This window comes from Myotis lucifugus, unplaced genomic scaffold, assembly GCF_000147115.1.
Source record: "Myotis lucifugus unplaced genomic scaffold, Myoluc2.0 scaffold_151, whole genome shotgun sequence".
NCBI classification, from domain to species: Eukaryota; Metazoa; Chordata; class Mammalia; order Chiroptera; family Vespertilionidae; genus Myotis; species Myotis lucifugus.
Genome location: NW_005871199.1, coordinates 2063207 through 2088937, shown reverse-complemented (window position 1 = coordinate 2088937; position 25731 = coordinate 2063207). Strand labels below are relative to the sequence as shown.

Here is a 25731-nt window from a genome sequence, read left to right as displayed (position 1 = left end):
ATTTGGGGAGATGAGAATTGCTGGGAGGGGGAGGGGGAGTCTGTTTTGTTTTATCATCAGAATTGAGGGGAAAGGAGGGGAAAACAGAACGAGCAAGGAAGAGAAGATACCTGCAGTTGTTCAGGAACAAAGCGCCGTAAGTGGAGTGGTTTTATGTCAAAGCTCATAGAGCGAGAGCGCGGATTAGCACCGCGGATGTAGCGTGCCGTGATCGTATAGTGGTTAGTACTCTGCGTTGTGGCCGCAGCAACCTCGGTTCGAATCCGAGTCACGGCAGGAACCGAACCTTCGTGGTGTTTGGAGTTTGACTTTTACGCACATGTTCCAACCCGCTCAGGCTGCGCCCCTTCCTTATCTGCAGCCTCCGTAAGGTCGGTTGCAGCCGAAACAAACAAGAAGAGTAATCACTGGAGCCCACGGGCCGTTCAGCTGCTTTTGGGCCCCACGCGGCTCAGGCCCAGGGAGTCCCGGTTCCGGGCGTGCATGGGGCGCTGGCATCTAAGGAGAGAGTAGAGCAAGGCCAGGGAGACCATTCAACCGCCCATTGTCTTCGGAATTACCCAATGCACGCGTTTCAAACGCGACCAACACGCAGCGTGAACTCCACTTCTACGGTTTTCCGAGGTTTTGGAGTCTACACGGCCCTCTGCCCAGTAACAGGAATATGGCGCTGCTAGCGGTGACTAAAGACTTGCTCTCTGCTACCTTGAGTAGCCGGTCCCTATCGGTCTCTGTGGCGCAATCGGTTAGCGCGTTCGGCTGTTAACCGAAAGGTTGGTGGTTCGAGCCCACCCAGGGACGTCTTTGTTACTCTTAAGAAGCTAAACCTTTGCACCTCTTTCTTTGCGCGTTCTCTTCCAACCATTACTGGAAAGAGGCCTCCTCCATTACTACCCTCTTGTCTTCTGTGCCTCATGCACTACAGGGGGGCCTGGCCCAAATCAGGGACAGAAAACAGGCCAAGGGAAATCCAGCAATCGTTGTTTGTTTGCAATAGTATTTTTTGAACACTTTCCATATACTTTTCAAATTAATGTGGGGTTAAAAGTATGCTGTACTCTTTACAAATATCTGGCCACTTGTTCAAGCATTTTATAGGGTAGAGTCCCAGAAGAGCAGTTGCTCTAACTTGTGTTTACATGCTTTCTATAGGATTCCGTTTTCTCTCCTTTTGTTGACTTATTATGGGTCACTCTCTCCTTTGTTATTTCAGCGGCTGCTTTAGGCTCTAGAGCACACATCTGTAACTTACCACAGCCTGCCTTCAAGTGGTAGAGTACCTCTACCCATTTCCCTCCTGCCTGCCCTCATGCTGTGGTCATCATGCATTGCACTTGACATATGCTATAAGCCCCGAAATCCACCATTATTACTGTTGTTGTGTCTATCCCACATTTTTAAAGGGATGTCAATGATAAGACATCTTACATCTTATATGTTTTCCCGGGCAGGTACCATTTCTGTCGTCCTTCATCCCTTCCTGGTCACTCAGATTTCTATCTGGTATCAGTGTCTGTCTTTCTGGAAGCACTTTGCTTGTGGTGTGGGTTTGCTGGTGGTGAAGTCTTTCAGCATTTATGTTTCTGTAAATGTCATCATTCACCTTCATTTTTGAAAGACTTCTGGGGGAGGCTACTTTGACCTGCCGCGCCCCCTCTACCGCCTCAGTCCTTTAAAACTGCTGCTCCACCATCTTCTCACTTGCACTGTTTCTGATGAGAAATCTGACATACTTTTTAGCTTTGGAGACTTTTGCTTTTTCAAAGGATTTGAGCAATTTAATTATGTGACTAGATGTGGTTTTCTTTCTGTTTCTCGTGCTCGTTCATTGTGTTCATTTGGCTCCTTGGATTGGTGGGTTTATAATTTTTATCATGATGGGAAAGTTTTCTGTCATTGTTTTTTCAAAATTGTCTCTTCACCCCCAGTCTTTTCAGGGAATCCATTACTCATTTATTAGGGCTTTTAAAGTTGCCCCATCACTCACTGACTTAAATTTACAAGTCAGTTATGGTTCGGTTTCAATACACTGATTATTCTCCTCATTGTGGGTCATGCGTTCCTGCCTCTGTGCACGCCTGGCATTCTTTCATTGGATGCCAGGCATTGTCATGATTTACCTTCTTGGGAACTGGCTCTTGACTTGGCTCACAGCAGTGTGGACACTGCCCCTCCAGGCCTGTGACCCGCGCCATGGGGGCCCTTTTCATGGTGCCAGCGGTCAGTGCTCTGGGCTCTTGACCAATGACCGGGTGCCTCAAATGGACCTAGGAACCATGGAACTGTTCTCCCTGCCCTCCCTCCCCTCTGTTCCGTTGCACCTGACCTGTGCGCTCTTTCCACGCAAGCCCATTGGTCTCAGAGCTTCTCTGGTGTCCTCTTGGCAAAGGGGATCTCTTTGTTATTCTCTGGCCAAAATGGGCCCCTTTGGTTCCTGCCTGGGCTGCTCTAGAGCCATGGACAGAGTCCTGTGACCATGACCAGCTAACAGGTCCAGTAAAATCCAGGCCAGAAAATGGAGGGATGGAAAGCAAGCACAAGAAATCATTTTAAATGGTACAGAGTGAGTCTGAGACTCGAGTGGTGGCCCTGGAGTATCTCTTTGGCTCTGCTGCCAGAGCTGAATAGGCCAGGGGTGACACTTCGTGAGACCACAGCCATCTTCATAGATGCCATTAAGAATTTGAAAAACGGTGAAGACACATACCCTAGAAAAATAGATTTTTCAAGTTGTTTTTTTTCTCTCAATCCCAGGACTGCGTGTGTCTGTGGTTACATGTGATATTGATTGGACTGTATTTGAGCACCACCATTTTCCAAATGTTTGGCAGCTCCCGTAGTTAAAAATATACCTACCCTGTCACCTGGTAATATCCCTTCTATTTTCTTCCCAAGAAAAATGAATGCATATATCCAAAAAGGGTTCTTAAAAAAAACGTTCAGAGCAATGTGATGTGTACCAGGGAAAAACTGGATAAAACCCACATGTCCATCAACAGAGAAGTGATATACAAACCGTTGTATAGTCACATAATGGATTAATACTCCCTGGAAAAACAACCACCTGTCTTTCTCCTCCTTCTTCTCTTCTCCTGCTCCTCCCGATGCTTCTTTTCCTCCCCTCCTCCTCCTTTCTGTTCCTCTTCCTCTTCTTCATTTTTTTTCCTGTCCGGGTCCATGCGATTACTTAGTGGTTCTGTTTTCTCTGACTCTTAGCAGCTGCCCTCTTCCCCAGCTTCTCAGTCTCTTGTTTCTTACCAAGAACTAACAATAGCCCTGAGGGGAAAGGGCAGAGACTTAGTGTCATTCCAATGAGCTTCTCACGACATCAGCCTTCAAAAGTTTTACATATAATGGTGGTTGATGCCAAGCACGAAAGCAAATAAAAATAATATAATGCAGAATTACATGAGAACCAAAATAGAAGTATAAATACAAAATGATAAAATGAAAATTGTCCCCTTACTACCTTTGAAAGGCAAAAAAAAAAAAAACACACACACACACACACAAAAAAAACCACCACCAACAAAAAACGTTGGGAGAGATTTCTGATCCATTATTTAACTTAAAAATAATGAGCTTAATCAAAGCAATTCTCAGACTCTGGTGTCTGAGTTCCCCATAGTAGGAAGGTCTATCCTAGAATCAAGGACTACTGGTCCCTGACTATTTCTTCTCAGATGTTGCCTGACTTTCTTCTGTCCTCTAGTGGGCATCTGTAGAATTATTTCAATTGTCCCAAATCCTGCATTTCAGGATTAAGAACATGAAAAACATTCTGTAGACAAAAGAATCACAGGGAAAACAATTTCATGTTCTCTGAAAATATCATAAAAGTACATTTCATTACAAATTGGCTTATAAATTTATCCTGGGTTCTATGTTGGTTTGACCAGCTAGTTGTCTTGTTAAATTGGAGGGATAAAATGATCATGAGGTAAAAGGGATTTAAAAAAAGGAAGCGCCCTAGCCAGTTTGGCTCAGTGGACGGAGCGTAGGCCTGTGGACTGAAGGGTCCCAGGTTCAATTCTGGTCGGGGGCACGTGCCAGGGTTGCCGGCTTGGTCCCCAGTGAGTGGCTTGCGGGAGGCAGCCAATCAGTGATTTTCTCTCATCATTGATGTTTCTATCTCTCTCTCCCTCTCCTTTCCTCTCTGAAATCAGTAAAAATATATTTTTAAAGAAGAAGAAGCAGCCCTAGCCGGTTTGGCTCAGTGGACAGAGCATTGGCCTGTGGACTGAAAGGTACTGGGTTCAATTCTGGTCAAGGGCACATGCCCTAGTTGCAGGCTTGATCCCCAGGAGGGGGTGTGCAGGAGGCAGCCAATCAATGATTCTTTCTCATCATTGATGTTTCTATCTCCCTCTCTCTCTCTCTCTGAAATCTATAAAAATATTTTTTTTAAAGAAGCAAACAGTATTGGGGACTTGCTGTGTATCAGGGACTGTGTTAAATGTTCAACATGTTTTATTTCATTTAATCCTCACAAGAAACTGTCTGTATCATCACAGATAAAAGCCTGGATTAGAAGTGAGATCCACCTGGGACAGAATCCAGGTCTTGCTACTTATTAGCTGTGTGATCTTTGAAAATAACCTTACTTTTCTCACTCCCAGTTTCCTCAACTTTCAAAGAAATGGTAAAAATTACTCTCAACAGTGCCGTGAGGGTCAGCAGAATCATGGAAGGAAAATGACTAGAAAAGGTCCTGTAACACGGTGGTCCTCATAAATGAACTAAGTATTCATCAGTAATAAAAAGGGAGTAGATTTTGTTTTGGGGGGATCACAGCTATTTTTTAGGAGTGTTTATATTTAACTTTTACAATGATCATTTTTTCAGAATATATATATATGTTCTGAATATATATATATATATATATATATATATATATATATATATGACTTCAGAGAGGAAGGGAGAGGGAGAGAGAGTTAGAAACATCAATGAGAGAGAATCATTGATTGGCTGCTTCCCGCAAGCCACCCACTGGGGATTGAGCTCACAATCCAGGCATGTACCCTTGACTGGAACCGAACCCAGGACCCTTCAGTCTGCAGGCTGACACTCTATCCATTGAGCCAAACCAGCTAGGGCTCAGCTTATTTTTTTTTTTATCCCTTTTTACTCATGATCATTTTAACCCTCCAATTTAATGAGGCCACCAGCTGGTCAAACCAACATAGAACCTGGCCAGCCAAATGTAAACTGTCATTTAAAATAAAATTTAGCCAGGCCAGTGTGGCTCAATGGTTGACCATCAACCCATGAACCAGGAAGTCACTGTTTGATTCCCAGTCAGGTTATATGCCTGGGTTTTGGGCTTGATCCCCAGTAGGGGGCAAGCAGGAGGCAGCTAATCAGATGATTCTCTCTCATCATTGATGTTTTTATCTCTCTCTCCCTCTCCCTTCCTCTCTGAAATCAATAAAAATACATATTTTTTTAAAAAGAAAAGAAAGAGATCAGTGATTGACAGGGATCGAGTAGGGAGGATGAGGAGTAACAGGTCCTGGGTTTGTCCTGGATGAGAATGTTCTGGAACTGGAGAGTGATTGTGATGTGATGTGATGGTCATAAGGAATTGTGAATGTACTTAATGCTGCTGAAATTACATTTTGAAGGATCATAGACTTAAATTATATTTAAAATTAAAGTTCATTTTTATTAATATATTATTAGATTTTATTTAAAATACATCTTATTTTAACTGAATATTACACAAAACTACAGTGAAAGTTTGAACATATGTATGATAAACATAAATATTTAAAAATTGCATCTCTAGGGGGAGCCCCCTCTGTCATGGCAGCTACACACGCTGCGGCCCAGGACCGGGGACCACGGGCCTCACAGGAGCTGAAGGGAGTTGCCCACACGCTGCAGGTGCTTCTTCTGCCTCGTGAAGGTCAGTGAAAGCTGCGCCCGGGGCCCACTCTGGCTCTGGAGAGGCCACTGGAGTCAGCGTTGCCTCTTGAGGTCTTTTTTTATCTGGCTCTGGAGCTGGTTCTGTAGATCCCAGAAGAGAACATGTTACCACCATGACTGCCTCGATGTGCCTTGCAAAGACAGAACATCTCTCCTGTCCATCGATGGAGTCCCAGTGCCAGAGCCCACCCCAGGAAGTCTTCCCAGACTGCAGGCCATGGGGGCAGTGATCTGAGCCGGCTCTGCCCCTGGCCTCTAAAAGCTCTTCTCGGTGTGGCGAGCCCCATCTCCTCCCCACTCGCCCACATCGCCTCCCCGCGTCCTCCTCACCCTCAGCCTCCGCCTCTGTGGGCTCGCAGCGCTCCAGCTCCGAAAGGAGCAGCTGGGCCTGGCGCTCCAGGTCTGAGCCTGGGAAATTGAGCTCCAGGTAGGCCAGCAGCACCACCAGGCCTGGGAAGTCTGGGGGCTGGAAAAAATCCTGAGGGCACTGGTCCAGCCACATGCCCAGGATGGAGATGATGGCCCTGGGGAGAGACGTGGGCAGCAGAGTCTGAGGCCTGGCCTTTCCTTCCACACTAACCTCCCCGGTGTCCCTGTGGGAGCTGGGGGTCCTGTGCCTCCTGCTCCTGTCCATCTAGAAGCCAGACCTACTCCTTCCCACCTTCAGTCTGGCAGTCCTGGCAGAGGTCTACCTGGCCAGGAAGGAGGGGCTGCCCAAGGCCTTCATAACTGAGATATATATATATATATATATATATATATATATATATATATATATATATGATATATTATATTATATATATTAAATATATATTTATTTATTTATCAGGTTTTTTTATTTTAGAAAAGTAATCAATGTTCACTGTAGATATTTTAGAATGTGGAAAATTATAAAGGAGAAAGTTGCAATCACCCACAATATCACTCCCCAGAAATAATCATTGTTAATATTTACATGTATTTTCCTCTAGTCTCTATTTTTTTCTGACAAAATATGGATAATTATGTATATTCCTTTCCATAAACTGACAATAACCTGAGACTCAATATAGTGCGGATGCTTTCTTGAGTAATTAAGTAGACTTCTTTTTTTAAATTTATTTATTTTTTTTTTTTAAATATATTTTATTGATTTTTTACAGAGAGGAAGGGAGAGAGATAGAGAGTTAGAAACATCGATGAGAGAGAAACATCGACCAGCTGCCTCCTGCACATCTCCCACTGGAGATGTGCCCGCAACCCAGGTACATGCCCTTGACCGGAATCGAACCTGGGACCTTTCAGTCCGCAGGCCGACGCTCTATCCACTGAGCCAAACCGGTTTCGGCTAAATTTATTTTTCAATTACGGGTGACATCCAACATTATTTCTGAGGGGCTGACTCTGTCCACTAACCTCCCAATGCTCTCCCACCACCCAATCCACATCCAAAGCTCTCTATGACTCCTTCCCTTTTTTCTAGGTAAAGTCCTCAGACCTGGGCCCTCTTGCAGAAATCCCACAATGTGTGGGATGCAGGGTTCTGCCAGCACCTCCGATTCTCAGTCCCACGGTTCTGATCCAAAGTCCACTCACTTTTTCTGCTGGTCCACAGGCCCACCATCCTCTTCAGCATACGGGAAGATGCAGCCATACCTAGAGGAGGCCAGGAGGACGTCACATCGACTGCCCTGTGGACACCACCTGCCTGTGAAGTCTAGTGTGACTGTCTCACTCCCGACTACAAGGAAGCTCTGGAAAGCAGGGCTGGGGTCTGCTCTGTGCACTGGGTTATGGTCAGTGCCTAGAACATGCCTGCACCTGCTGATATATTTGCTGAATGAACGAGCCCCATCACAGGTATCTCAGTTAGCCCGCTGCTCACCCCTGGGATTCCTGCTCTGGCTTCACCCAGGACAGAGAACCCTAATGAAATCTCCAATCTCCTTTTCAAATGAGAAAACACCTCAGCCCAAGGCCCCGAGGAAAGTGAGGGATGAGGCAGAGGCTTCATCATGAGGAAGAGAAAATGACCAATTAGTACAACCACCGCCCTTCCCGCAGACTTCTCCAATGGCCAGGCACCCAGAGAGCACATTACAGGGAGGACCCCACCAGGTTTCTATAAAAATCCTATGAGTTTGCTCCTGGGTTCACCCCGCTGTTCAGAGGAGCACACAGACTCAGGGAGATGCAGTGACCTTCTGAAGACTCACAGCTAGCAAGTGCCCGGATGACCACTGTGCTGTGGAGGGGCAGGTGCTCACCTTGTCAACAGTAGGTCCAACACCTGTCGGGTGGTGGCGAAAGTTCTGTAGTTCCGGAGAAAGGTGGGGACGAAGGTGGGGTCCCTGCCCAGGAAGGCAGGCACCAGGTGCTCCACCAGCTTGTCCAGCCAGTGTGCCCGGGCGGTCTGCACCATACAGAGCTTATTTGTGTTCCCGGTTGATGCAGTTTGCCCCTGGGGTGGGACAGAGGAGGGACACGCAGTCAAAACAGCATCATGGACCACCAGGTGGGTTGGCAGCTGCAGCTCAGACCTAACCCACAAGCCCTCAGTGACTGGTGGCAAGGGGGGACATGAGTGCTCGCAGGAGAGAAAAGGTTCTTGGCATGAAAAGTAGAACTGGAGGAAGGGAATGATGAAACACATTAGTAACCTAGGTCATATTTTGCTAACTGAGGACGGACAGCACGTCCCTGTGTTCACAGTGTCATCCCTGGGATTTCTGACAGAGCATCCCATGCTAAGATGAGAACACAGAGGCTTTTCATGGGGTGGGAGGGGTCAGGATATTAGGACAGGTGAGATGTTCAGGGCAGCACCGTTGACATGGCAACAGAAGGGGATCAGTCCAGGCCCCACAGCAGTGAAGGGCTGGATCACCATGGTAACCGGTCCCCTCAGGGTATGACATACAGCCTTGGGAGACCCCAGCTCCTGACCTGGAGGAACCACAGGGATGCATTCCTCCGGGACAGAAAATGCAAAGCAACAGATATGGTACCATGAGCCCGGTGTCTTTTTTGGGGACAAGCATCCCCCAAGCATGATGATGAGTAAAACTGGGAGAAGGAGTGTAAGGATTGTCAGGCCAACATGGACACCTGGGGATGGGTGTTAAACAAGAAAATCTGTAGAAAAATGCAAAAATACTCTTGACTGAACGTGAGGTGAAATGATACAAAAGCCTCCTTCCTGATATTCCTACAAATATGCAGACAGTGACTTTGCTCCTGGCAGGAAGGGGCTGGACAGTGAGGGTGGGTTGGGGGAGAAGATGGAAACCCAGGTCCCTTTGGGAGCAGGACTCTAGGAAGGGGCTCCAGGGAGTAGCAGGGTGGCTTCTGGAACCAGGGCCCCTTTGACTCCTGGGGTCCTGGAGGTCGGGCCACCTGGGCCTCTGCACTCACCTTGAGACCGAGCGGCACTCTTTGGGCAGCGTGGGGCCCCTGCGCCTCCTGCTGGGGGATGGCGTTGAGAACCTCATCAGTCGGCTCCTGTCTGACCTTCTGTCTGACCTCCTGTGGGGAGCTCTGTAGAGACAGTGCCCAGCCGCCAGGCGGAAAGCCTCAGAGCCCAGTCTGTGCTTTGCAAACCCCGTGGTTCTTTCCACTCCACACACATACACCACATTTTACTCAGACCTCCACGAAGGACAGAAAAGACGTGACAGCCTGAGGGCCTAGGATTGTCATTGGCACAGAGGAAAGGCCCCTTGGAAAGCCCCTCTCTGTGCTGGCTGTGGTCATGACAGCATCACTAGGATATGCCCCGCCCTGCAACCTGCCCAGGGGTCCTCCCTTCAGGTTCCCCTTCCCCCACATGGAGAGGAGGGGATAGGGGCTGCCCAGGGATGGCTCCCAGAGGTGGCCGGGCCTGAACTGGGCTGCCTGAGGCTGCCTGTGTTACCTGAGGGGATCTCCTGGAGAACGGCCACAGACGCCGGGGATGAGGGTTGAACCAACGTCTCCAGAATTTAGAAAAACTCCCACTGTGGGGTCTCCGGGAGCAAGAGCCCCGATAACTAGAGATCCAGCAAGAGGACATCTTCAACTCTCAGTGTCTCTTGCCAAGTGAACTGGCGGTTGGGCTGTTGCTAGAATGTGGCTGCCTGGTTACGGGGGGTTCTAAGTTCTTTAGGGACTGACCTCACTTCCTGTGATCCCCTTCCCTGAGTCCCCTTCTTCTCGATCCTGGATGAGCCATTGTGACTGTCAGGGCCTGTCTGTCTTCTGCCTGCACAATAATATTATTCCAGCATGTACTTAGAAATAATGTTCAGGCACATGTGGAAAGATATGTATAAAGTTGGAGGAGTGCTGTCATGTATAGGAAGTGCCTCCAATCTGTATTTTCTTTCTGTTGTCACCTCCTCTGTGTATGCTCCTCTTAGTATCCCTCCCATAGTCGATACATCGAGAGAGAGAGAGAGAGAGAATGAATGTGTGTGTGTGTGTGTGCATGTGCACGCCAATACTCATTTACTGGATCCCAGAAAAATACAGCTCCCACATAGGCAGAAATAGGCAAGAGCTTCCCAATATGTTAGGATTTCTAATTTCCAAACCAACCTTATGGGAGAGATTAAAACCCTTGCCTAGGAGTTCAGAACACTCCTGACCTCTGGACTGTGCCTGTTATGTACCCTGGCTAGTCCCTGGATCTCTATGGGCCTCAGTTTCCCAAGTATCCAGTGAGGGTGAGATTCAGAATTGTGTAAGTTCAGCATAAAAGGGGCCGAGACTCCTCCACCCTGGGTAGCTATGGAGAGGAGTGCACCCCAGTGTTCCCTGACCAGGCCTCTCCTCAGACAAGGACTGTCTGAGAACCCAAGGCTGGATTCAGGAGCTCAATACTCACTCTCCGAACTACCGAACTTGGGATGAGGCCGATGTTTTTCTAGTGTGAAATGACAGGGCAATGACTTCTACTGGAAGGCACCCCCAAAACACTGACTCTGACAGAATTCATTCTGGTCTAACGGCAAGCCTGGGAAGAGGTCTCCCTCCATCTGGTGTGGGCTTTTATTGTTGAAAGATCCAAGAACCCCATAACACATATGCCATGTCTTACCTCGCCAACAGAGGGCAGTGCATGGCTGCTCGTGCCTACACTATTGACCTTTTAAATTTAACAAGTTTGCTTTCTTCAAAAGAAGACCCATACATATGCTGTTTACAAAAGACCCACTTCAGATCAAAAGGCACACACAGACTCAAGGTTAAGATGGAAAAAGAGCCCAGTCGGCGTGGTTCAGTGGTGGAGCGTTGACCTGTGGATTGGGAGTTCACAGTTTGATTCCCAGTCAGGGCATATGCCCGGGTTGTGGGCTCAGTCCCCAGTGTAGGGCATGCAGAAGGCAGCCAATCGGTGATTCTCTCTCATCATTAATATTTCTCTCTCTCTTCCTCTCTAAAATCAAAATATGTTTTTTAAAAAGGGATATAACTCCTATAAACATTTATGCACCCACCACAGGAGCACCTAAATATATAAAGCAAATATTGATGGGCATAAAGGGTGGGATCAACAGTAATACCATCATAGCAGGGGACTTTAACAACCCAATGACAACAATGGATAGATCTTCCAGACAGAAAATTAAAAGGAAACAGTGGCCTTAAATGACACATTAGACAAGATGGGTTTAATTTGTATTTTCAGAACATTTCACCCCAAAGCAGCACAATATATATGCTTTTCAAGTGCATGTGAAACGTTTTCCAGGATAGACCACATGTTAGGCCACAAAACAAGTCTCAATAAATTTAAGAAGATTGAAAGCATATCAAGAATCTTTTCTGACCACAACAGTATGAAACTAGAAACCCACTACCAAAAAAAAAAAAATTGAAAAACACAAATACACAGAGGCTAAATAATTGAAAAAATAATTTTTTTTAATGGAAGTCTTTTCTAAGGAAGGAGGTGGGTCAAAGACATCATTAGAAAAGAAAAGTGCAAATTCATTGGAGGAAAGTAAGAGTTCAGGGTGACAATGGCTGTTCATTGGCTGAACAACACTTTTTCCCTTGGCTGGGCTTGTTGCTGGGCAAGAAGAAAATCTTCCTTCCCCTTAGGCGGGAGTGAAGTAGAGGCACTTCCTGTTAGAGGTGCAAGGTCGTCTCTTCTTGTTCAGGGCATGAGAGCCCCCTCTAGAGACATTCCGGTCTCCAATTGTAATTGAAATTTCCTTTACTAGTTTTCACAGTTCATGGCTTCCATGTGTAATCACGGCCTAAAAAGCCTGAGAGGGTTAAGAACCCATGACCCATTCCGTACACAGTTCTCTGAGTGGAGAGTTGGGGTGGGCGTCTAGCATGGCCCTTGGGGAGTCAGCCACAATTCCAGTGTTCCCCAGCGCAGAACTACCGGCTGCAAATGCAGTGGCCACTCTTTGTACGGAAATAAAGTACACACCGGGAACCAAGGAACACTAGAGCATTTTGGCTTGCAATTCAGCTCATTTAGTACAGCTGCTGAGGTTTCCAGGCCTCCATCCACGAAGACAGTGAGCCTGCTGGCAGGTTTGTTGTGAGTGGCTGTAGACCTATGGGGGCTGGAGGGAGAAATAAATGGTTCGATTTATTTTTTATCAAAAGGGGGTTATGTGAGCTTACAGTGAATTTCCATCACTACTACCCATAATTTTCCAGTTATTTATCATCCATTGGTTCTTTTCTTCCAGTAGCTCTGACGAACGGAGGCAAAACTGAAACACGGAAGGAGAGAGCAAAAGAAAAGGAAGCTACAGCGGGGGGGGTGGGGCAAGCGCCCGGACTTTTGTCCTGCGGTCCCTTTAAGAGAAGAACCTCTTGGGACCTGCAGTCCCAACCGACCCCAGTTTTAACCGAAACCTAACCCGGACTTCCCCCTCTTGACTCAAATAAGACCAATTTTGGATTTTCCCTCCCCTGTTGGCCAATCAGAGTCTGTTACCAGGCAGACCTTAGCTGCCGCCCGGGCGAGCCCGGCGCCTTCTGTCTCCGGGTGGCAGCAACGACCAATGACAGAGCAGGCCCTCCGAGTATCCGGGCAGATCGGGGCTGCTCCAGCCAGTCAGAAAAAAGAAAATAAAGCAACGCACGAGCCCGCCGGGCCAGGACCGTGGGGCTGGGCTGGAGTGAAGGTGGCTGCGAGGTAGTTTCTCTTTCTCCCTTACCTTTGTCGTGGCTCGTGCGGGAAGGCGGCTGTTCGAAGATGGGAGGGGGCCGTAGGAGCCGGGAGGAGAGGAGAGAAACCTCTCGGCTGCCTTTCCAACAGCGTCTTCCCCCGTGTGCACGTGCCCCGAATCTGGGACCGCATCTCCCCACCCGGGTTTCCTGCGCCCAGCCCGGGAGTTCCGCTACCCCGAACCCCCTACTCGGCAGCTACCCGGGGCTGGATGGCGGGGGAAGGGCAGCGGGCGGGGGCGCGCGTCGGGACGGGGTGCAGAGGGAGATGACGCAGGGCTGGCGGCTTGGGGAGGGGGAGCGGCGACGGGGTGAAGTGGTGAGAACTTGGGCCCGGTCCCCCCCCCCCCCCCCCCAGCCGGGACGGGCAGAATGCGTTCGTATCCTTTCCGACCTCCCGGGCGTCTAGTAGAGAATTAGATCTAACTTCGTCTGGCGGTGGTTGTTTTTGAGGGAGAAAAGGGCAGCATGAGGTCAGAGTCAGAAATGACAATTTCTTCCTCGCGTGGATTCCCGAGCCTCCAGTCTCTTCCTATATGGTTTTTCCACATATGGGAGGCTGCAAGGAGGTGGGGCAGGTAGGGTGGAGATGGCAGAGGTCTTTGGGGGTATATCTATATATCTATAGGCCTGGAGAAGTAATGGAGTAATTTCTAATTTTTGGAGAAGGCAAGTGGTGAGAAAGAAGAAACAAAAACACTGGAGAAATTCGGAGGCTTGCTCTCTGCTTCTCTTTCTGGGTGGAGAGATGAGGATGGGGGCGCGGGGTGTCTCCAGGGAAGGGACGTTGACTCGCCTGTCTTGGCCAGCTCCCGCCCTCATGCCAGGATGGCCGAAGACGAACCCGACACCAAGAGCCCGAAGCCCACGGGCCGGGCCCCCTCAGGCGGTGCCAGTGCCGAGGCGGGGGAGCCCACCACGCTTCTGCAGAAGCTCCGGGGTAACATCTCGTAAGTGCTTGTGGCCACCTCCAGGTCTTGCATAGCTCCCCAGTATAGATCCCCGAGCACCCCGCTTCCGCTGCAGATGAACTGCCTCTCCCTGAGCAAATGCATCTGACCAGGGGGAGCGTCTTGGCGGGTTGGCAGTTCTTGAGCACCTGGCAGACCTTGGCGTCCTCTTCCCCTCCCTAGCAGTCAGACACGGGATGGGGGACATCTCGTCTGACCCCCCCCTTCTTCCTCTTCTCCACAGGAAGGCCGTGCAGAACAAAGTAGAGGGAATCTTGGTAAGTATTTTGGGGGGAAAGGGCAATAGAGAGATTGAATTGGTGGGGGATGAGGTTGGTGAGGACATGAGCAAATTAAAGGTGTTTGTGGGAGAGACAGTGATGTCTACCCTGTCGGGTTCCTCAGAGCACAGCGGGCACCCAGCCTTAAATCATTCTCAGGACTTTTTTTCAGTCTGACAGCCTCTAAGTCAGCTAGACTTTTTGGTGAGGATCGGAGGGTCCTACCTTGGGTCCTTCTTGGCCTTATTATTTCTCTTGCCTCTGTTCTTCCTTCCCTCAGCAAGATGTACAGAAATTTTCAGACAATGACAAGCTGTATCTCTACCTTCAGCTCCCCTCAGGGCCCAGTACTGGAGACAAAAGGTATGTTTGGTGCTAGGCTTTTAGATGTCAGAGGTTCTGATTCTTAAAGGCTGGCTGGGAAAGGGTGCGGAGAATAGGAATACTCATGATGGCTGTCCTTGACCAAGAAGAAACGTCCTTGTCCTGCACTGTTTTACCAAAAGTAAAACAGTGAAGTGACTTGGTTCAGCACTACCAAAGGGGTAGTCTGGATAGAACCAGGACAACTGTTGGGAATTTAGTAACGGTTTTCTTTTTAACTCTTTTGCAGCTCAGAGCCAAGCACACCTAACAATGAGGAGTACATGTATGCCTGCAAGTGGATCCGAAACCACCTGGAAGAGCATACTGACACCTGTCTACCAAAGCAAAGCGTTTATGATGCCTATCGGTGGGTGGATAGGGGGAGTGGAAGGGTGGGTTGTCTCTGGAGAGCTCCCTGCCTTGGAAGAGCCTGATTTCTTAAAAAGCTTTTCCAAACTTCATCCCCAGGGACCCTCTGAACCCACCCATGACCTCCTTCTCTGAGTATCTTCCCACTCTGCCCCCACCCCTCACTCAGGAAGTACTGTGAGAGCCTCGCTTGTTGCCGCCCACTCAGCACAGCCAACTTTGGCAAAATCATCAGAGAGATCTTCCCTGACATCAAGGCCCGAAGGCTTGGTGGCCGGGGTCAGTCCAAGTATCCTTGACTGGAGAGCTTGGGGCCAGAGGACCTGGGGAGGAAAACCTATGGATATGGAGCCCGGAGTAGAAACAGCCCAACCTTGCTAAGGGGCTTGGTGATCCCCAGATGTTGGTTTCTCCTTAACTTACATCAGATATTGCTACAGTGGCATACGAAGAAAGACCTTGGTATCTATGCCACCCTTGCCTGGCCTTGACCTAAAGGGCTCTGAGAGTGTAAGTAACAACCCTGATTGCACTCTTCTCTCCAAGGTAGAAGTCAGAGGTCTTTGAGACATGTTTTGAAGACTAACACAGCCTAGGTCAGTGGTCGGCAAACTGCGGCCCCTTGCGTGTGGCTCTTCCACAAAATACCACGTGCGGGCGCGCACGTACAGTGCGATTGAAACTTCATGGCCACACTCAAGGGGCCAAAGAGCCGCATGTGGCTCGCGAGCCACAGTTTGCCGACCACTGGCCTAGGTGATTCTGCACATAGCTTCTGAGTATATAGGATGTGCCCCTCTGCCCACCCTATGGCTGAGGCAGAGGATGAAGAGCATATGTGGGTTTCTGGGACGGGACGGTACAGGCTAACCCCATTCCCAGTTTGGTCTCACTATGGTCAACGTGGATGTTCAAGAGGGGCCAAGGGTCCTTGAGTTTGGAGTATTATGAGGCATGTCCTTCCCCACTGCAGCCAGAAATGGGCCCAGAAGTAACCCCAGCACCTCGGGATGAACTGGTTGAGGCAGCCTGTGCCCTGACCTGTGACTGGGCGGAGCGGATCCTGAAACGGTCCTTCAGTTCCATCGTTGAGGTCGCCCGCTTCCTGCTACAGCATCATCTCATCTCTGCCCGATCTGCACATGCCCATGTGCTCAAGGCCATGGGGCTTGCTGGTGGGTGGACCCTGTCTTCTGTCCTGAGAAACCCTCAGCCACTTTCAACTTCAAAAGCCCTCCCATGTACTAGGATAGAGACACCTTGAATTTGCCTTCTATTCCTAGAGACCCTTCTAGGACATGCCTTAGACCACCTTCTTTCCACTCCCTCCACCAGTCAGAATTGCCGCACTCCTCCATTTCTGTTACCTCCTGAACTTACTCCTTTTTCTGGCACTTCTGCAGAAGAGGATGAACATGTCCCCCGGGAACGGACATCTAAATCTAAGAATGGTGTAGAGAACCTAGAGGGTGGAGCCCAAAAGAAACCAGAGAGGCTGACCCAGGTAGGAGGTTGGAGCCCCTGACCTTGCTGCCCTGTCCTTCAGGCTTAATGTACCTTCCTCCGTGGGTCCCATACTGTCACCTCCTGTGTCCGTTTCTTCCAGTGTCCGGGCTTCCCATTTACCGTGTTCCTCTCTTTACTTCTTAGCCTCCTCAGGAGCTGGAACCCCGAGCTGGGGCTGGTCCCTCAGCACACGGAGAACGGAAGAAGACTGTAGTAGAGAGTCCGGCCCCAGCAGCCAGTAACCCACAGGTTAATGCCCTGATGGCCCGGCTGCCTCTGCTCCTCCCCCGGGCCCCTCGCCCAGTTATTCAGCAAATCGCCGTCTCTCCACCCATTGTGGCCCCCAGGCTTTCTTCAGGCACTCTGAAATTGACTGCACTGCCTGTGTCCAGTAGAGTTAGGGGAACCCAGGCAGCTGTGCCCATCATTAATATGATCTTACCAACTGTTCCTGCTTTGCCTGGACCTGGACCTGGACCTGGACCTGGACCTGGACCTGGACCTGGGCAAGCTCCACCTGGGGGGCTCACTCAGCCCCTGGGCACAGAGAATAGGGAGGTCGGCATAGGTGGTGACCCAGGACCTCATGACAAGGGTGTCAAGAGGACAGCCGAAGGAACTATGAGTGAGACCAACGGGCAGGACCCACCAGCAAAAGCTGCAAAGCAGGATATAGAGGATACAGGAAGTGATGCCAAAAGAAAACGGGGGCGCCCTCGAAAAAAATCAGGTGGAAGTAGGGAAAGGAATTCTGCCCCTGATAAGTCAGCAGCTGCCACAGCCCCTGCCCAGTCCTCAAGGTTACCCCGGGAGACGTGGGCTACTAGAGAGGAAAGCATCTCAGCTGGAGGGTCAGAGAGGCCAGGGCCAATGGGCAAGGCTGAGAAGGGGACGGTGCTTGCCCAGGGTCAGGAAGATGGTGCTGTTTCTAAAGGAAGGGGTCCCAGTTCCAGTTCCCGCCATGCCAAAGGAGGGGAAGATAAAATTCCTCTTGTCAGTCCAAAAGTGAGTGTCATCAGGGCCAGCAGAAGCCATAAGGAGGCTCTTCATTTGGGGAAGGGAGAGGTGGATACTGTAGCACAGGGTAATAAAGATTTAAAGGGGCATATGCTTCCAGGTTCCTCATCCCATGAGCAGAAAGACCCCAAAGCAACGCCCCCCTGATAAATACGGAGAGAAGAGTGTTTAAACCAGATGTGAACTCTGCCTGTCTGCCTTGTAAAGCCCTTCTGACTTGCTTCTCTGGCTCTTCTTTTCCAAAGGGAATTCATGCTCTTCTGTATAGACAGCTGAGGCACCCCGTCTTACACAGCGCCTGCTTCCTGCCTCTGACCTTTTCAGCTCAATACCCTCGGCTTTAGAGTCGCTAGTAAATCTGATCCATGTGTTATCCTGTGGGAACGATGCGGGTGGAGTAATATGATGAATGTATAAGCTAGGAATCTTTTGGTTTTAAATAATAGAAAACCTAACTCAGACTGGTTTAAAGGAAAGATTTACTGGCTCATCTAACTGTAAAGTCCACAGGTAGTGCTGGCTCCAGGTAAAGCTGATCCAGTGGCTCAGCACATCTCTAAATACCTGATTGCCTCGCCACCCGCACTGTTCTGCCTTCTGTAGGATCACAGGAACCCTGGGCTGCCTGTGGCTGCCAGCACTCTTAGAATTATAATGTCTCCTCATTTATATCCAACCAGAAACAGAGGGCATCTTTCTGCCAAGAATCCTAGCAAAAACCCTACGATTCACTCTGATTAGGCGAACTCCTGTCACATGCCCACCCCTATCCAATCCCTGTGGCCAGGGGGATGTAGATGCTAATTTGTCTACATCGGGACTGCACCTGTGGAATGAGGGTGGGATTAGCCTCCTTAGAAACTGGGAGGGGGAGTTCCTGGGGAGGGGCTGACACCTGGCCACTACTATGAAGTACAAGTGATTTTAGCTTGCTAGGTTAAGATTAGCTATACCTGCTTTTCCCCTCATAGTCTTGCATTTTTCTTACTGCAGCTGTAACCTCTTTTTATTCTGGTCTCAGAAGAAATGAGAGGAAAGTCGCTCTCCTTTAGGAGCTATCTCTTCAGTCTCCTTTAGATGACAACACCTTTTTTTTTTTTCCACCTATGGCTCAGAGATGGAGCTCTTTCCTTTTCCTGTTTCTGAACTTTAGTTTCTCATTTCTGCCTCCCTGTCTCCCACCTTTCTGCCACTATCACTAAATAGAGTGAGATTTGCTTCTAATCATTTTATTAAATTCATTCTGTATCCACCAGGTGTCAGTCTCTGGTACATATGTCAGGATTAGCCAGGTTTAGGCCAGCTGTGGGGAGGAGGTAGCTCTGTATCAGGGAACACCAAGAGAAAGGGGATCCAGACCCTCCAGGTGGGTCAGTGGGAAAAGCAGTAAACCAGCCAATATTGATCAAGGACCTACTTTGTCTTTTGCATAGGGTAGCTCCTGTCAGGGAATCTTGGTTCTTCCCAAGAAATTTAGATTTTCTTTCAGGGAGACTTCATTTGTTCGTTTATTTCCACCACAGTAGATTTTTAAAAATTATAATATGTAATGTTTGATATCTATAAAATATATTTAACATGAATAAATTATGAAGTATAATAATTAAATGACTACCTATGACCCATTACCCAACCTATACATTAAAACATTAGAAGTATCATTGACTTTCTTGTGTTCCTCCCCTATCCTAGCCCCTGCCTCTCCCTAGAGGTAACTACTGTCCTTAATTTTGTGTTCATTAATTACCTAATATATATATGTATATATCTTTTAAAAATGTATTGTTCACTTTTGCTTTTAGCTTTATGAAAAATTTATTCTCTAATAATATCCTGTAGTTTGCTTTTTTTCACTTAACATTTACTTCTAAGGTTCATCTATATTGTAGATAGCTATGATTCATTCATTTTCATCTGTATAATATTCCATCAGTACATAAACCACAAGTTATTTTTCCATTCACCTATCAATGGGCTCTGGGTTATTTCCAGTGTTTGCTATTACAAACGATGCTGCTATGAGCATTCTTGTGTATGTTAGTGCTTTTGTTTTTAGCAAGATTTCTAAAATGGTTCTTTTGGTCTGTATATCCTGAATTGGGGACTGTTTCCTCCTGGAAGAGTTTATATCAGATTGAAATGAACCATCCCCTGAAAGTGGTAAGACTCACCTGTGAAACCATTTGAGCCTGGCGTTTCTTTGTGGGGAAAATTTTAACTATTAATTCAATCTCTTTAATAATTATAGGCTATTTGGGCTTTCGTTTCTTTTTGAGTATAATAAGGTAAAGTGTTTTAAGATTTTGTGCATTTTTTGTCTTTTTTAAAAAAAGAAATGAACCGAATTGCCTTTTTTTTTTTTTGTTAATCCTTACCTGAGGATATTTTCCCATTGAAAGAGTGGAAGGGAGGGGGAGAGACCGAGAGAAACATCAATGTGAGAGAGACACATCAATTGGATGCCTCCTGTATGTTCCCTGACCAGACCAGGAATCGAGCCTGCAACCTAGGTATGTGCCTTTGACTGAAATCGAACCCAGGACCCTTCAGTTTGCAGGGCGATGCTCTACCCACTGAGCAAACCGGCTAGGACAATTTTATGTCTTTTAAATGAAATTTCTTCTTCTTTTTTTTTTTGCCTCTGCTCTGTGTAGTCATGTCCTCTTTTTCATTTCTACTACTTGTGCTTTCTTTTTTTTCCTTTGATCAACTGCATCAGAAATTTGAAATTTGTTGTTTTGTCTATCTTTTTTTTTAAAAAATAATTTATTGATTTTTAGAGAGGGAGGAAGGGAGAGGGACAGAGAGGAGAAACATCAATGTGAGAGTGCAACATCAATCAGCTGCCTCCTGCACACCCCCCACTGGGAATTAAGCCCACAACCCCACTGGCAACCTTTTGGTGCACAGGAGGATGCTCAACCCACTGAGCCATGCCGGCCAGGGCTACTTACCTATCTTTAGTTATTACTTTGGGCTTTGTTGATCCTCTCCCTTATGTATTCGTTTTCCATTACATTAATTATGGATCTTATCTATAGTATTTCTTTTGGTTTCTTTAGATTTAATTTTATGTTCTTTTATAACTTCTTAATTTTGATACTTATCTAATTAATTTTCAAACTGTCTTTTTTTTCTAGTGTAAGTTTTTTTTAAGGACCTGCTTCTCTACATTCTCCAAGTTTTCTGTTGTAAAGTATTTTGTTATTCTAAGAATATTTAAATTACCTTTATGACTTTTTTGATTCATGAATTCTTTTTTTTTTTAAAATATATTTTATTGATTTTTTTAGAGAGAGGAAGGGAGAGGGATAGAGAGTTAGAAACATCGATGAGAGAGAAACATCGACCAGCTGCCTCCTGCACATCTCCCACTGGGGATGTGCCCGCAACCCAGGTACATGCCCCCGACTGGAATCGAACCTGGGACCCCTGAGTCCGCAGGCCGACGCTCCATCCACTGAGCCAAACCGGTTTCGGCACGATTCATGAATTATTTCAAAGAGTTTTATAATTTCCAAGTGCCTGAATATTTAAAAATATATCTTTTTTTTTTTAATATTTTCAGCTTAATCTTCTGTGCTCAGAGAATGTGGTCTTTGTGATACCAGTTCTTTGAAATTTGTTGGGATTGTTATTTTATATTCTGTAACTTACCTTGGATGTCTAAATCTGTTTTGTTGTTTTTGCCTGTGGTAGCTTGTTTCCTTATATATTTTCCATTTTTGGGTTTTGAGCTCATTTTGTTAAACTTAATCTACAGGAATCCAGAGGGTCTCAGTTGTGGGTACCTTTCTCCAGAGAGGATTTGTATTTGCTTCCACTAGGAGCCAAAAGGTGCTTTTGACCTGGGACTGTGCTAGCCCCTTCAAGAGTCACAGTTTAATTCAGGAGTGCCAGGTTTGCTCCCCTTCCTTGGTTAGGCCCAAGGTTTAGCTTCTGCTCACAATGCTGCTATTGGCATTTGTCCGAGGGCAAACCTGCTTTTCCTACTGCACCTTGATCATCCTTCATAGATTTCAGCTTGATGTTATTTTTTTTTCTTCTTTTTGTGATTTCCCTTTCTAGCAAGCTCAGCAATGTGCTAATATCATGCTTGCCATAATTTGTCCAGGATCGAGTTGTATTTTAATGGGAAAGCCCTTTATCCATGCTACCAGAAGTAGGAGTTGATTACTGTGTTTTAATATTTTCCTTCTTGTTTTTTAAGTGCGAGGTGTTTGCATTTTAAAAGCTAGTAGACTTGGGCTCTGTTTTCAAGTCAGTAATCACAGCACAGTGTGAGTGAGTTAGGTTAAGAGTAAGCACAGAGAGCGGTGGTAACCCAGAAGAATAATACGTAACTCAGACATGGATCAGGAATGACTTCCCAGTAGAGGTGAGTAGGAATTTAGCTGGACAAGTCTAACTCTTAAATAAGAACAGAACAACATAAGACATGATAAAAAAGAGCTAAATCATGATACTCTACTGCATAAGAGCTGAATGTAAATTCAGAGAGGTCACTTTGAGTAATTTGGGAAGGCTTTATGGAAAAGTTAGGCTTGAGTTAATCCTTTAAGGTAAGTAGACAGATTGGTGGCAAAGAAGAGGGCATTCCAGGAAAAGCAGGGTTTTGGGGGTGTGGGCATGGCAGAATAACCCAGTAAAGAGACCTGGCAGGCAAAATGGATGTGTATGAACAACAGCGGGAAATAAACTAAAAGCTAAAAGAATACACAACCAGTGTTGATTGGATGAATGTATAAAGTCTGCATTCTAGGATGTGGGAATGGAGTCAAAAGAAACCAGCCAGCCCTGGCCGGCTTGGCTCAGTGGATAGAGCGTCGGCCTGCGGACTGAGGGGTCCCGGGTTCGATTCCGACTGGGGGCACATGCCTGGCTTGCGGGCTCGTTTCCCCGGTGGGGGATGTGCGGGAGGCGGCCCATCGGTGATTCTCTCTCATCATTGATGCTTCTATCTCTCTCTCCTTCTCCCTTCCTCTCTGAAATCAATAAAGAAATATATTAAAAAAAAAAAAAAAGAAAGAAACCAGCCAGGCATCGGTTGCCTTTATCCACATGGGAAGGGATGAGGGACTGGACAAGGCTTCTGACACATTAGAGGTGATAGACATATGGAAAAATAAATCACCGGTAATGGGATAGATAGTTTTTAGGCAGTCCAATTTTAAAACACTATTTTTAAAATATGAAACAAGTTATTCTGTAGTCCAAGCAATCTTCAGTTCATTAGATGAAGGGCTAAGCTAAGATTTTGGGGAATGTACTGCTTCCTCTACCTACCATTTCTTATTCTCTTCCCAATACTCTGTTCCCCATTACCTTACCTCCCACCCCGTGTCATCTTCCATTTTAGCTCTATCATAAATGAAGTTAAAGATAATTTATAATTTACTAAAATTTGAAATAATATTTTGTTGTTAAACTAAGACAAACTCTATGTTTAGTCTATGTCTCCAAATAAATTTATTGCCCACTTTTGTGGGTAACAACTTTCAAAGCAAATGCCACATTCACTCACATACCAAACAGAGGAATTGACGTCATCATATATTCATCTAAGTATTTTGTCTCATGTTATAGTTTCTCAGTAGGTCTACTTCTTTGTCTAGGATCATCCTGCTTGCTCCATCCTATAAGATAAAACTAAGCATAACATAATTAATAAAGCAGTATTTATCAATTGTTCATAAGAAAACTTTGTTACTGGAAAGAGTGTGAATTCAGTTTAAATCTTAGCTTTACCACTTTCCATACGATTTTGAACATTTATTTAGTCCAGTTATTTCAAACTGTAGATTGTATCCTATTAGTAGATTGCAAAGCTGATTTAGCAAGATGCAAAACTTTAAAAAGTGAAATAAAATAGAAAATATCAGAATGCATTACATATAGTAAAGGTAAGTATTGTTTTATGAAACGTATCTCAGTAAAGACATGTCTGTATTCTTCACTGGTCATGACATAAAATATATTTCCAATTAAACCGAAGCAGTGACCCTCTTTTCTTTCACCATTTACCCTATATTATTGTCCCAATAATAGTAATATAGTACTACACATAGTAGTAACCTGTACGCTTTTAATCCTCACAAACCCCCGTAGACAGTTAATATTCCTGGATCCACTTTGCAGACATAGAAACCTCAGTACAAAGACTGTTAAATCAGTCATCCCAAATCAAACAGCCTATAAGTGGCAGGGAGGTAGCATCTGAGACCTGGACTCAAATAACTAGCCCCCCAACCCCGAGCTGGTGTGGCTCAGTGATTGAGCTCAACCCAGGAACCAGAAAGTCACCGGTTAGATTGCTGGCTGGACCCCCAGTGGAGAGGGGGATGGAGTGCTGCAGGAGGCAGCAGATGGATGGTGTTTCTTTCTGATGTTTCTATCTCTACCTCTCTCCCTCTCTAAAAATCAATAAAAATACAAAAACACTAGCCTCGATGTAAAATAAATAAGGCCCTATGAGGGTTGGGACAGAGGTTCTGATGGAGAGAGCTTCCAATCAATAAAAATGCTGGCAAATACACAAAACTAACAACAGAGGTCATTTGCAGGGTTGGGTTTGTTTGTTTATTTTTTTATTTCAGACAGGAAGGGAAAGGGGAAAGAGAGAGAGAAACATCAATGATGAGAGGGAATCATTGATAGGCTGCCTCCTGCACACCCCACAACCCCAGGCATGTGCCCTTGACTGGAATCCAACCCAGGGCCCTTCAGTCCACAGGCCAACGCTCTACCCACTGAGCCAAACCAGCAAGGGCTGCAGGGTTGCTTTTGTTTATTCGTTTAGTTTTATATGATTTTGCTCTGTTTTGAAGAAAGGGTTGTGCCCTCCAAGCCTTTGTCTTTTCACTCACCTCTCCCAAACTGGCCCTGTCCAGCCGCTCCCTAGAGGGATCGAGGTCCAGAGGCTGGAGGCCGAAGGCTACCCAGGCAAGTGGTGACTCCCGAGGCAGAACCGCGGCCTCAGGTCGCACCACTAATGGTAGGAAAGATTCCGAAGCGATAAGGGGCGTAATCTGGGCACCGTCCTTTAAAATGAATAGGAAAGGGGTATTCAAGGGTGACTATCTCCTCCGCCCACCCTCCCTCTTCCCTCTTTCCCTCTTCCCACTGGGCCCCAGCGTCCATTCCACGGCCTGATTTACTAAGAGAAGAGGGGAGGAGGTAAAGCCACTGATTGCAATTATTCGCTAACTCAAACGGACTTATTTACATGCAATTTGCATGTTCTTATGGAAGTACGCAACGTGTCTGTGCTCCTCCTCTAACGGGGTACCCGCGCCCGCCTGCTCCTCTCAGCCGGGAGCCCCAGCCCCTTATCCAGGAAAATTTACTTCCCTTTCGGCTTCCTTAGCCTCGCAAACTCCACCTCTTAGCTCCGCCTCCCAAAGACTGGCCCCTCCTTCCACCCGTAGGCTCCTCCCCTTGACCTCTTCCCCGCCCCCTCGCGCTTCCAAACATCTGTTCCCCGCCCCCTTTCCTATTTCTGAACAGGCATGTTTCAGGCAGCTCACTGGACTCCTTAGATTACTATGGGATGGTAGGGGCCTGAGCGTCGGAGAAGCAGGGAAGCAGAGCCCAAGGAAAAGGGCTTGGATTTAGAAGAAGCAAGCCCTACTGGGGATATTTTTTTGGGGGGGGATCTTGGTGGTGCGGAGGGAGGAAGAGGAGCTTGTGTAGCCCGGCCGAACTTGAGGCAGCGCGAAGGCCCCCTCAGGCGGCGCCGAGGGCAGCCCCGCCGCCGGGGCCTGGTGCAGCCGCCGCGGCCGCTGTCAGGGAAGCGCAGGCGGCCAATGGAACCCAGGAGCGGCCGCTGCTGCTGAGGCGGCGGTGTCGGCAGCCCGACCCCGACCGCCCGCACCCCCTCCGCGGGGGTCCCCCGGAGGTAAGCGACTCCTACTCCGTGAGCCCCCCTTGCCCTGTGTTGTGGGGGTTCCTCTCCCCCCCGCGTCCCGCACCGCCTTCCCCCGCCCCCACACGTAGGTTCGACTACAAAACTGCCCTCCGGTGGCAGCTGCACCCCGGCTTCCTTCTCCCCCTTTTCCAGCCAAGCCTGGGGTACTTCTCAGCTTTTTGGCTTCCCCTTCTGTTTAGCTCCTCCTCGTCCCGGGATCCCTCCCCCCCTATCCTGCTGCTTTCCGAAT

The 25731-nt window shown here is 47.4% G+C and overlaps 3 protein-coding genes and 2 non-coding genes across 16 annotated transcripts in view; 4 read left to right on the top strand and 1 right to left on the bottom strand.

The window, feature by feature from the left end:
- The first annotated feature begins 204 nt into the window (after positions 1 to 204).
- On the top strand, positions 205 to 276 carry TRNAH-GUG. Its single transcript has one exon. It is a non-coding gene; the product is annotated as a tRNA-His (tRNA).
- Positions 277 to 727: 451 nt separating this feature from the next.
- TRNAN-GUU lies at positions 728 to 801 on the top strand. Its single transcript has one exon. It is a non-coding gene; the product is annotated as a tRNA-Asn (tRNA).
- A 5052-nt stretch (positions 802 to 5853) lies between these two features.
- On the bottom strand, positions 5854 to 9609 carry LOC106698222 (ral guanine nucleotide dissociation stimulator-like). Its single transcript, XM_014461120.1, has 6 exons — positions 9559 to 9609; positions 9325 to 9447; positions 8178 to 8371; positions 7507 to 7566; positions 6230 to 6455; positions 5854 to 5946 (listed from the first exon to the last, which is right to left on the bottom strand). The coding sequence occupies exons 1-6, from the start codon at positions 9607 to 9609 to the stop codon at positions 5854 to 5856; spliced, it is 747 nt and encodes a 248-aa protein (XP_014316606.1).
- Positions 9610 to 12919: 3310 nt separating this feature from the next.
- RFX5 (regulatory factor X5) lies at positions 12920 to 19353 on the top strand. The gene is made up of 10 exons (XM_006095264.3): positions 12920 to 13054; positions 13896 to 14036; positions 14281 to 14314; positions 14598 to 14680; positions 14931 to 15050; positions 15222 to 15341; positions 15481 to 15562; positions 16026 to 16227; positions 16456 to 16556; positions 16703 to 19353. The coding sequence occupies exons 1-10, from the start codon at positions 12921 to 12923 to the stop codon at positions 17720 to 17722; spliced, it is 2037 nt and encodes a 678-aa protein (XP_006095326.1). The 5' UTR covers position 12920; the 3' UTR covers positions 17723 to 19353.
- Positions 19354 to 25053: 5700 nt separating this feature from the next.
- PI4KB (phosphatidylinositol 4-kinase beta) overlaps positions 25054 to 25731 on the top strand; it is a 25806-nt gene continuing 25128 nt past the window's right edge. For 4 of the 12 annotated variants that reach the window (XM_014461325.2, XM_014461326.2, XM_023759283.1 and 1 more), the window contains exon 1: positions 25115 to 25472. The gene's annotated coding sequence lies outside the window, so the exon portion shown is untranslated. Of the gene's footprint in view, positions 25473 to 25731 lie in introns of all 12 variants that reach the window. The other 8 variants (XR_002830834.1, XM_023759284.1, XR_002830833.1 and 5 more) reach the window with 6 other exon arrangements.

Excerpts from the sequence above, each read along its gene's own strand:
- LOC106698222 (XM_014461120.1), bottom strand. The coding sequence starts at position 9,609 with ATGACAATCCTAGGCCCTCAGGCTGTCACGTCTTTTCTGTCCTTCGTG. Across the intron at positions 9,448-9,558 it reads CTTTTCTGTCCTTCGTGGAG|AGCTCCCCACAGGAGGTCAG; the intron begins GTCTGAGTAAAA and ends CTGTCTCTACAG. Across the intron at positions 7,567-8,177 it reads TTGGACCTACTGTTGACAAG|GTATGGCTGCATCTTCCCGT; the intron begins GTGAGCACCTGC and ends GGCCTCCTCTAG.
- RFX5 (XM_006095264.3), top strand. The coding sequence starts at position 12,921 with ATGACAGAGCAGGCCCTCCGAGTATCCGGGCAGATCGGGGCTGCTCCA. Across the intron at positions 13,055-13,895 it reads GGAGTGAAGGTGGCTGCGAG|CTCCCGCCCTCATGCCAGGA; the intron begins GTAGTTTCTCTT and ends TGTCTTGGCCAG. Across the intron at positions 15,051-15,221 it reads AGCGTTTATGATGCCTATCG|GAAGTACTGTGAGAGCCTCG; the intron begins GTGGGTGGATAG and ends CCCCTCACTCAG.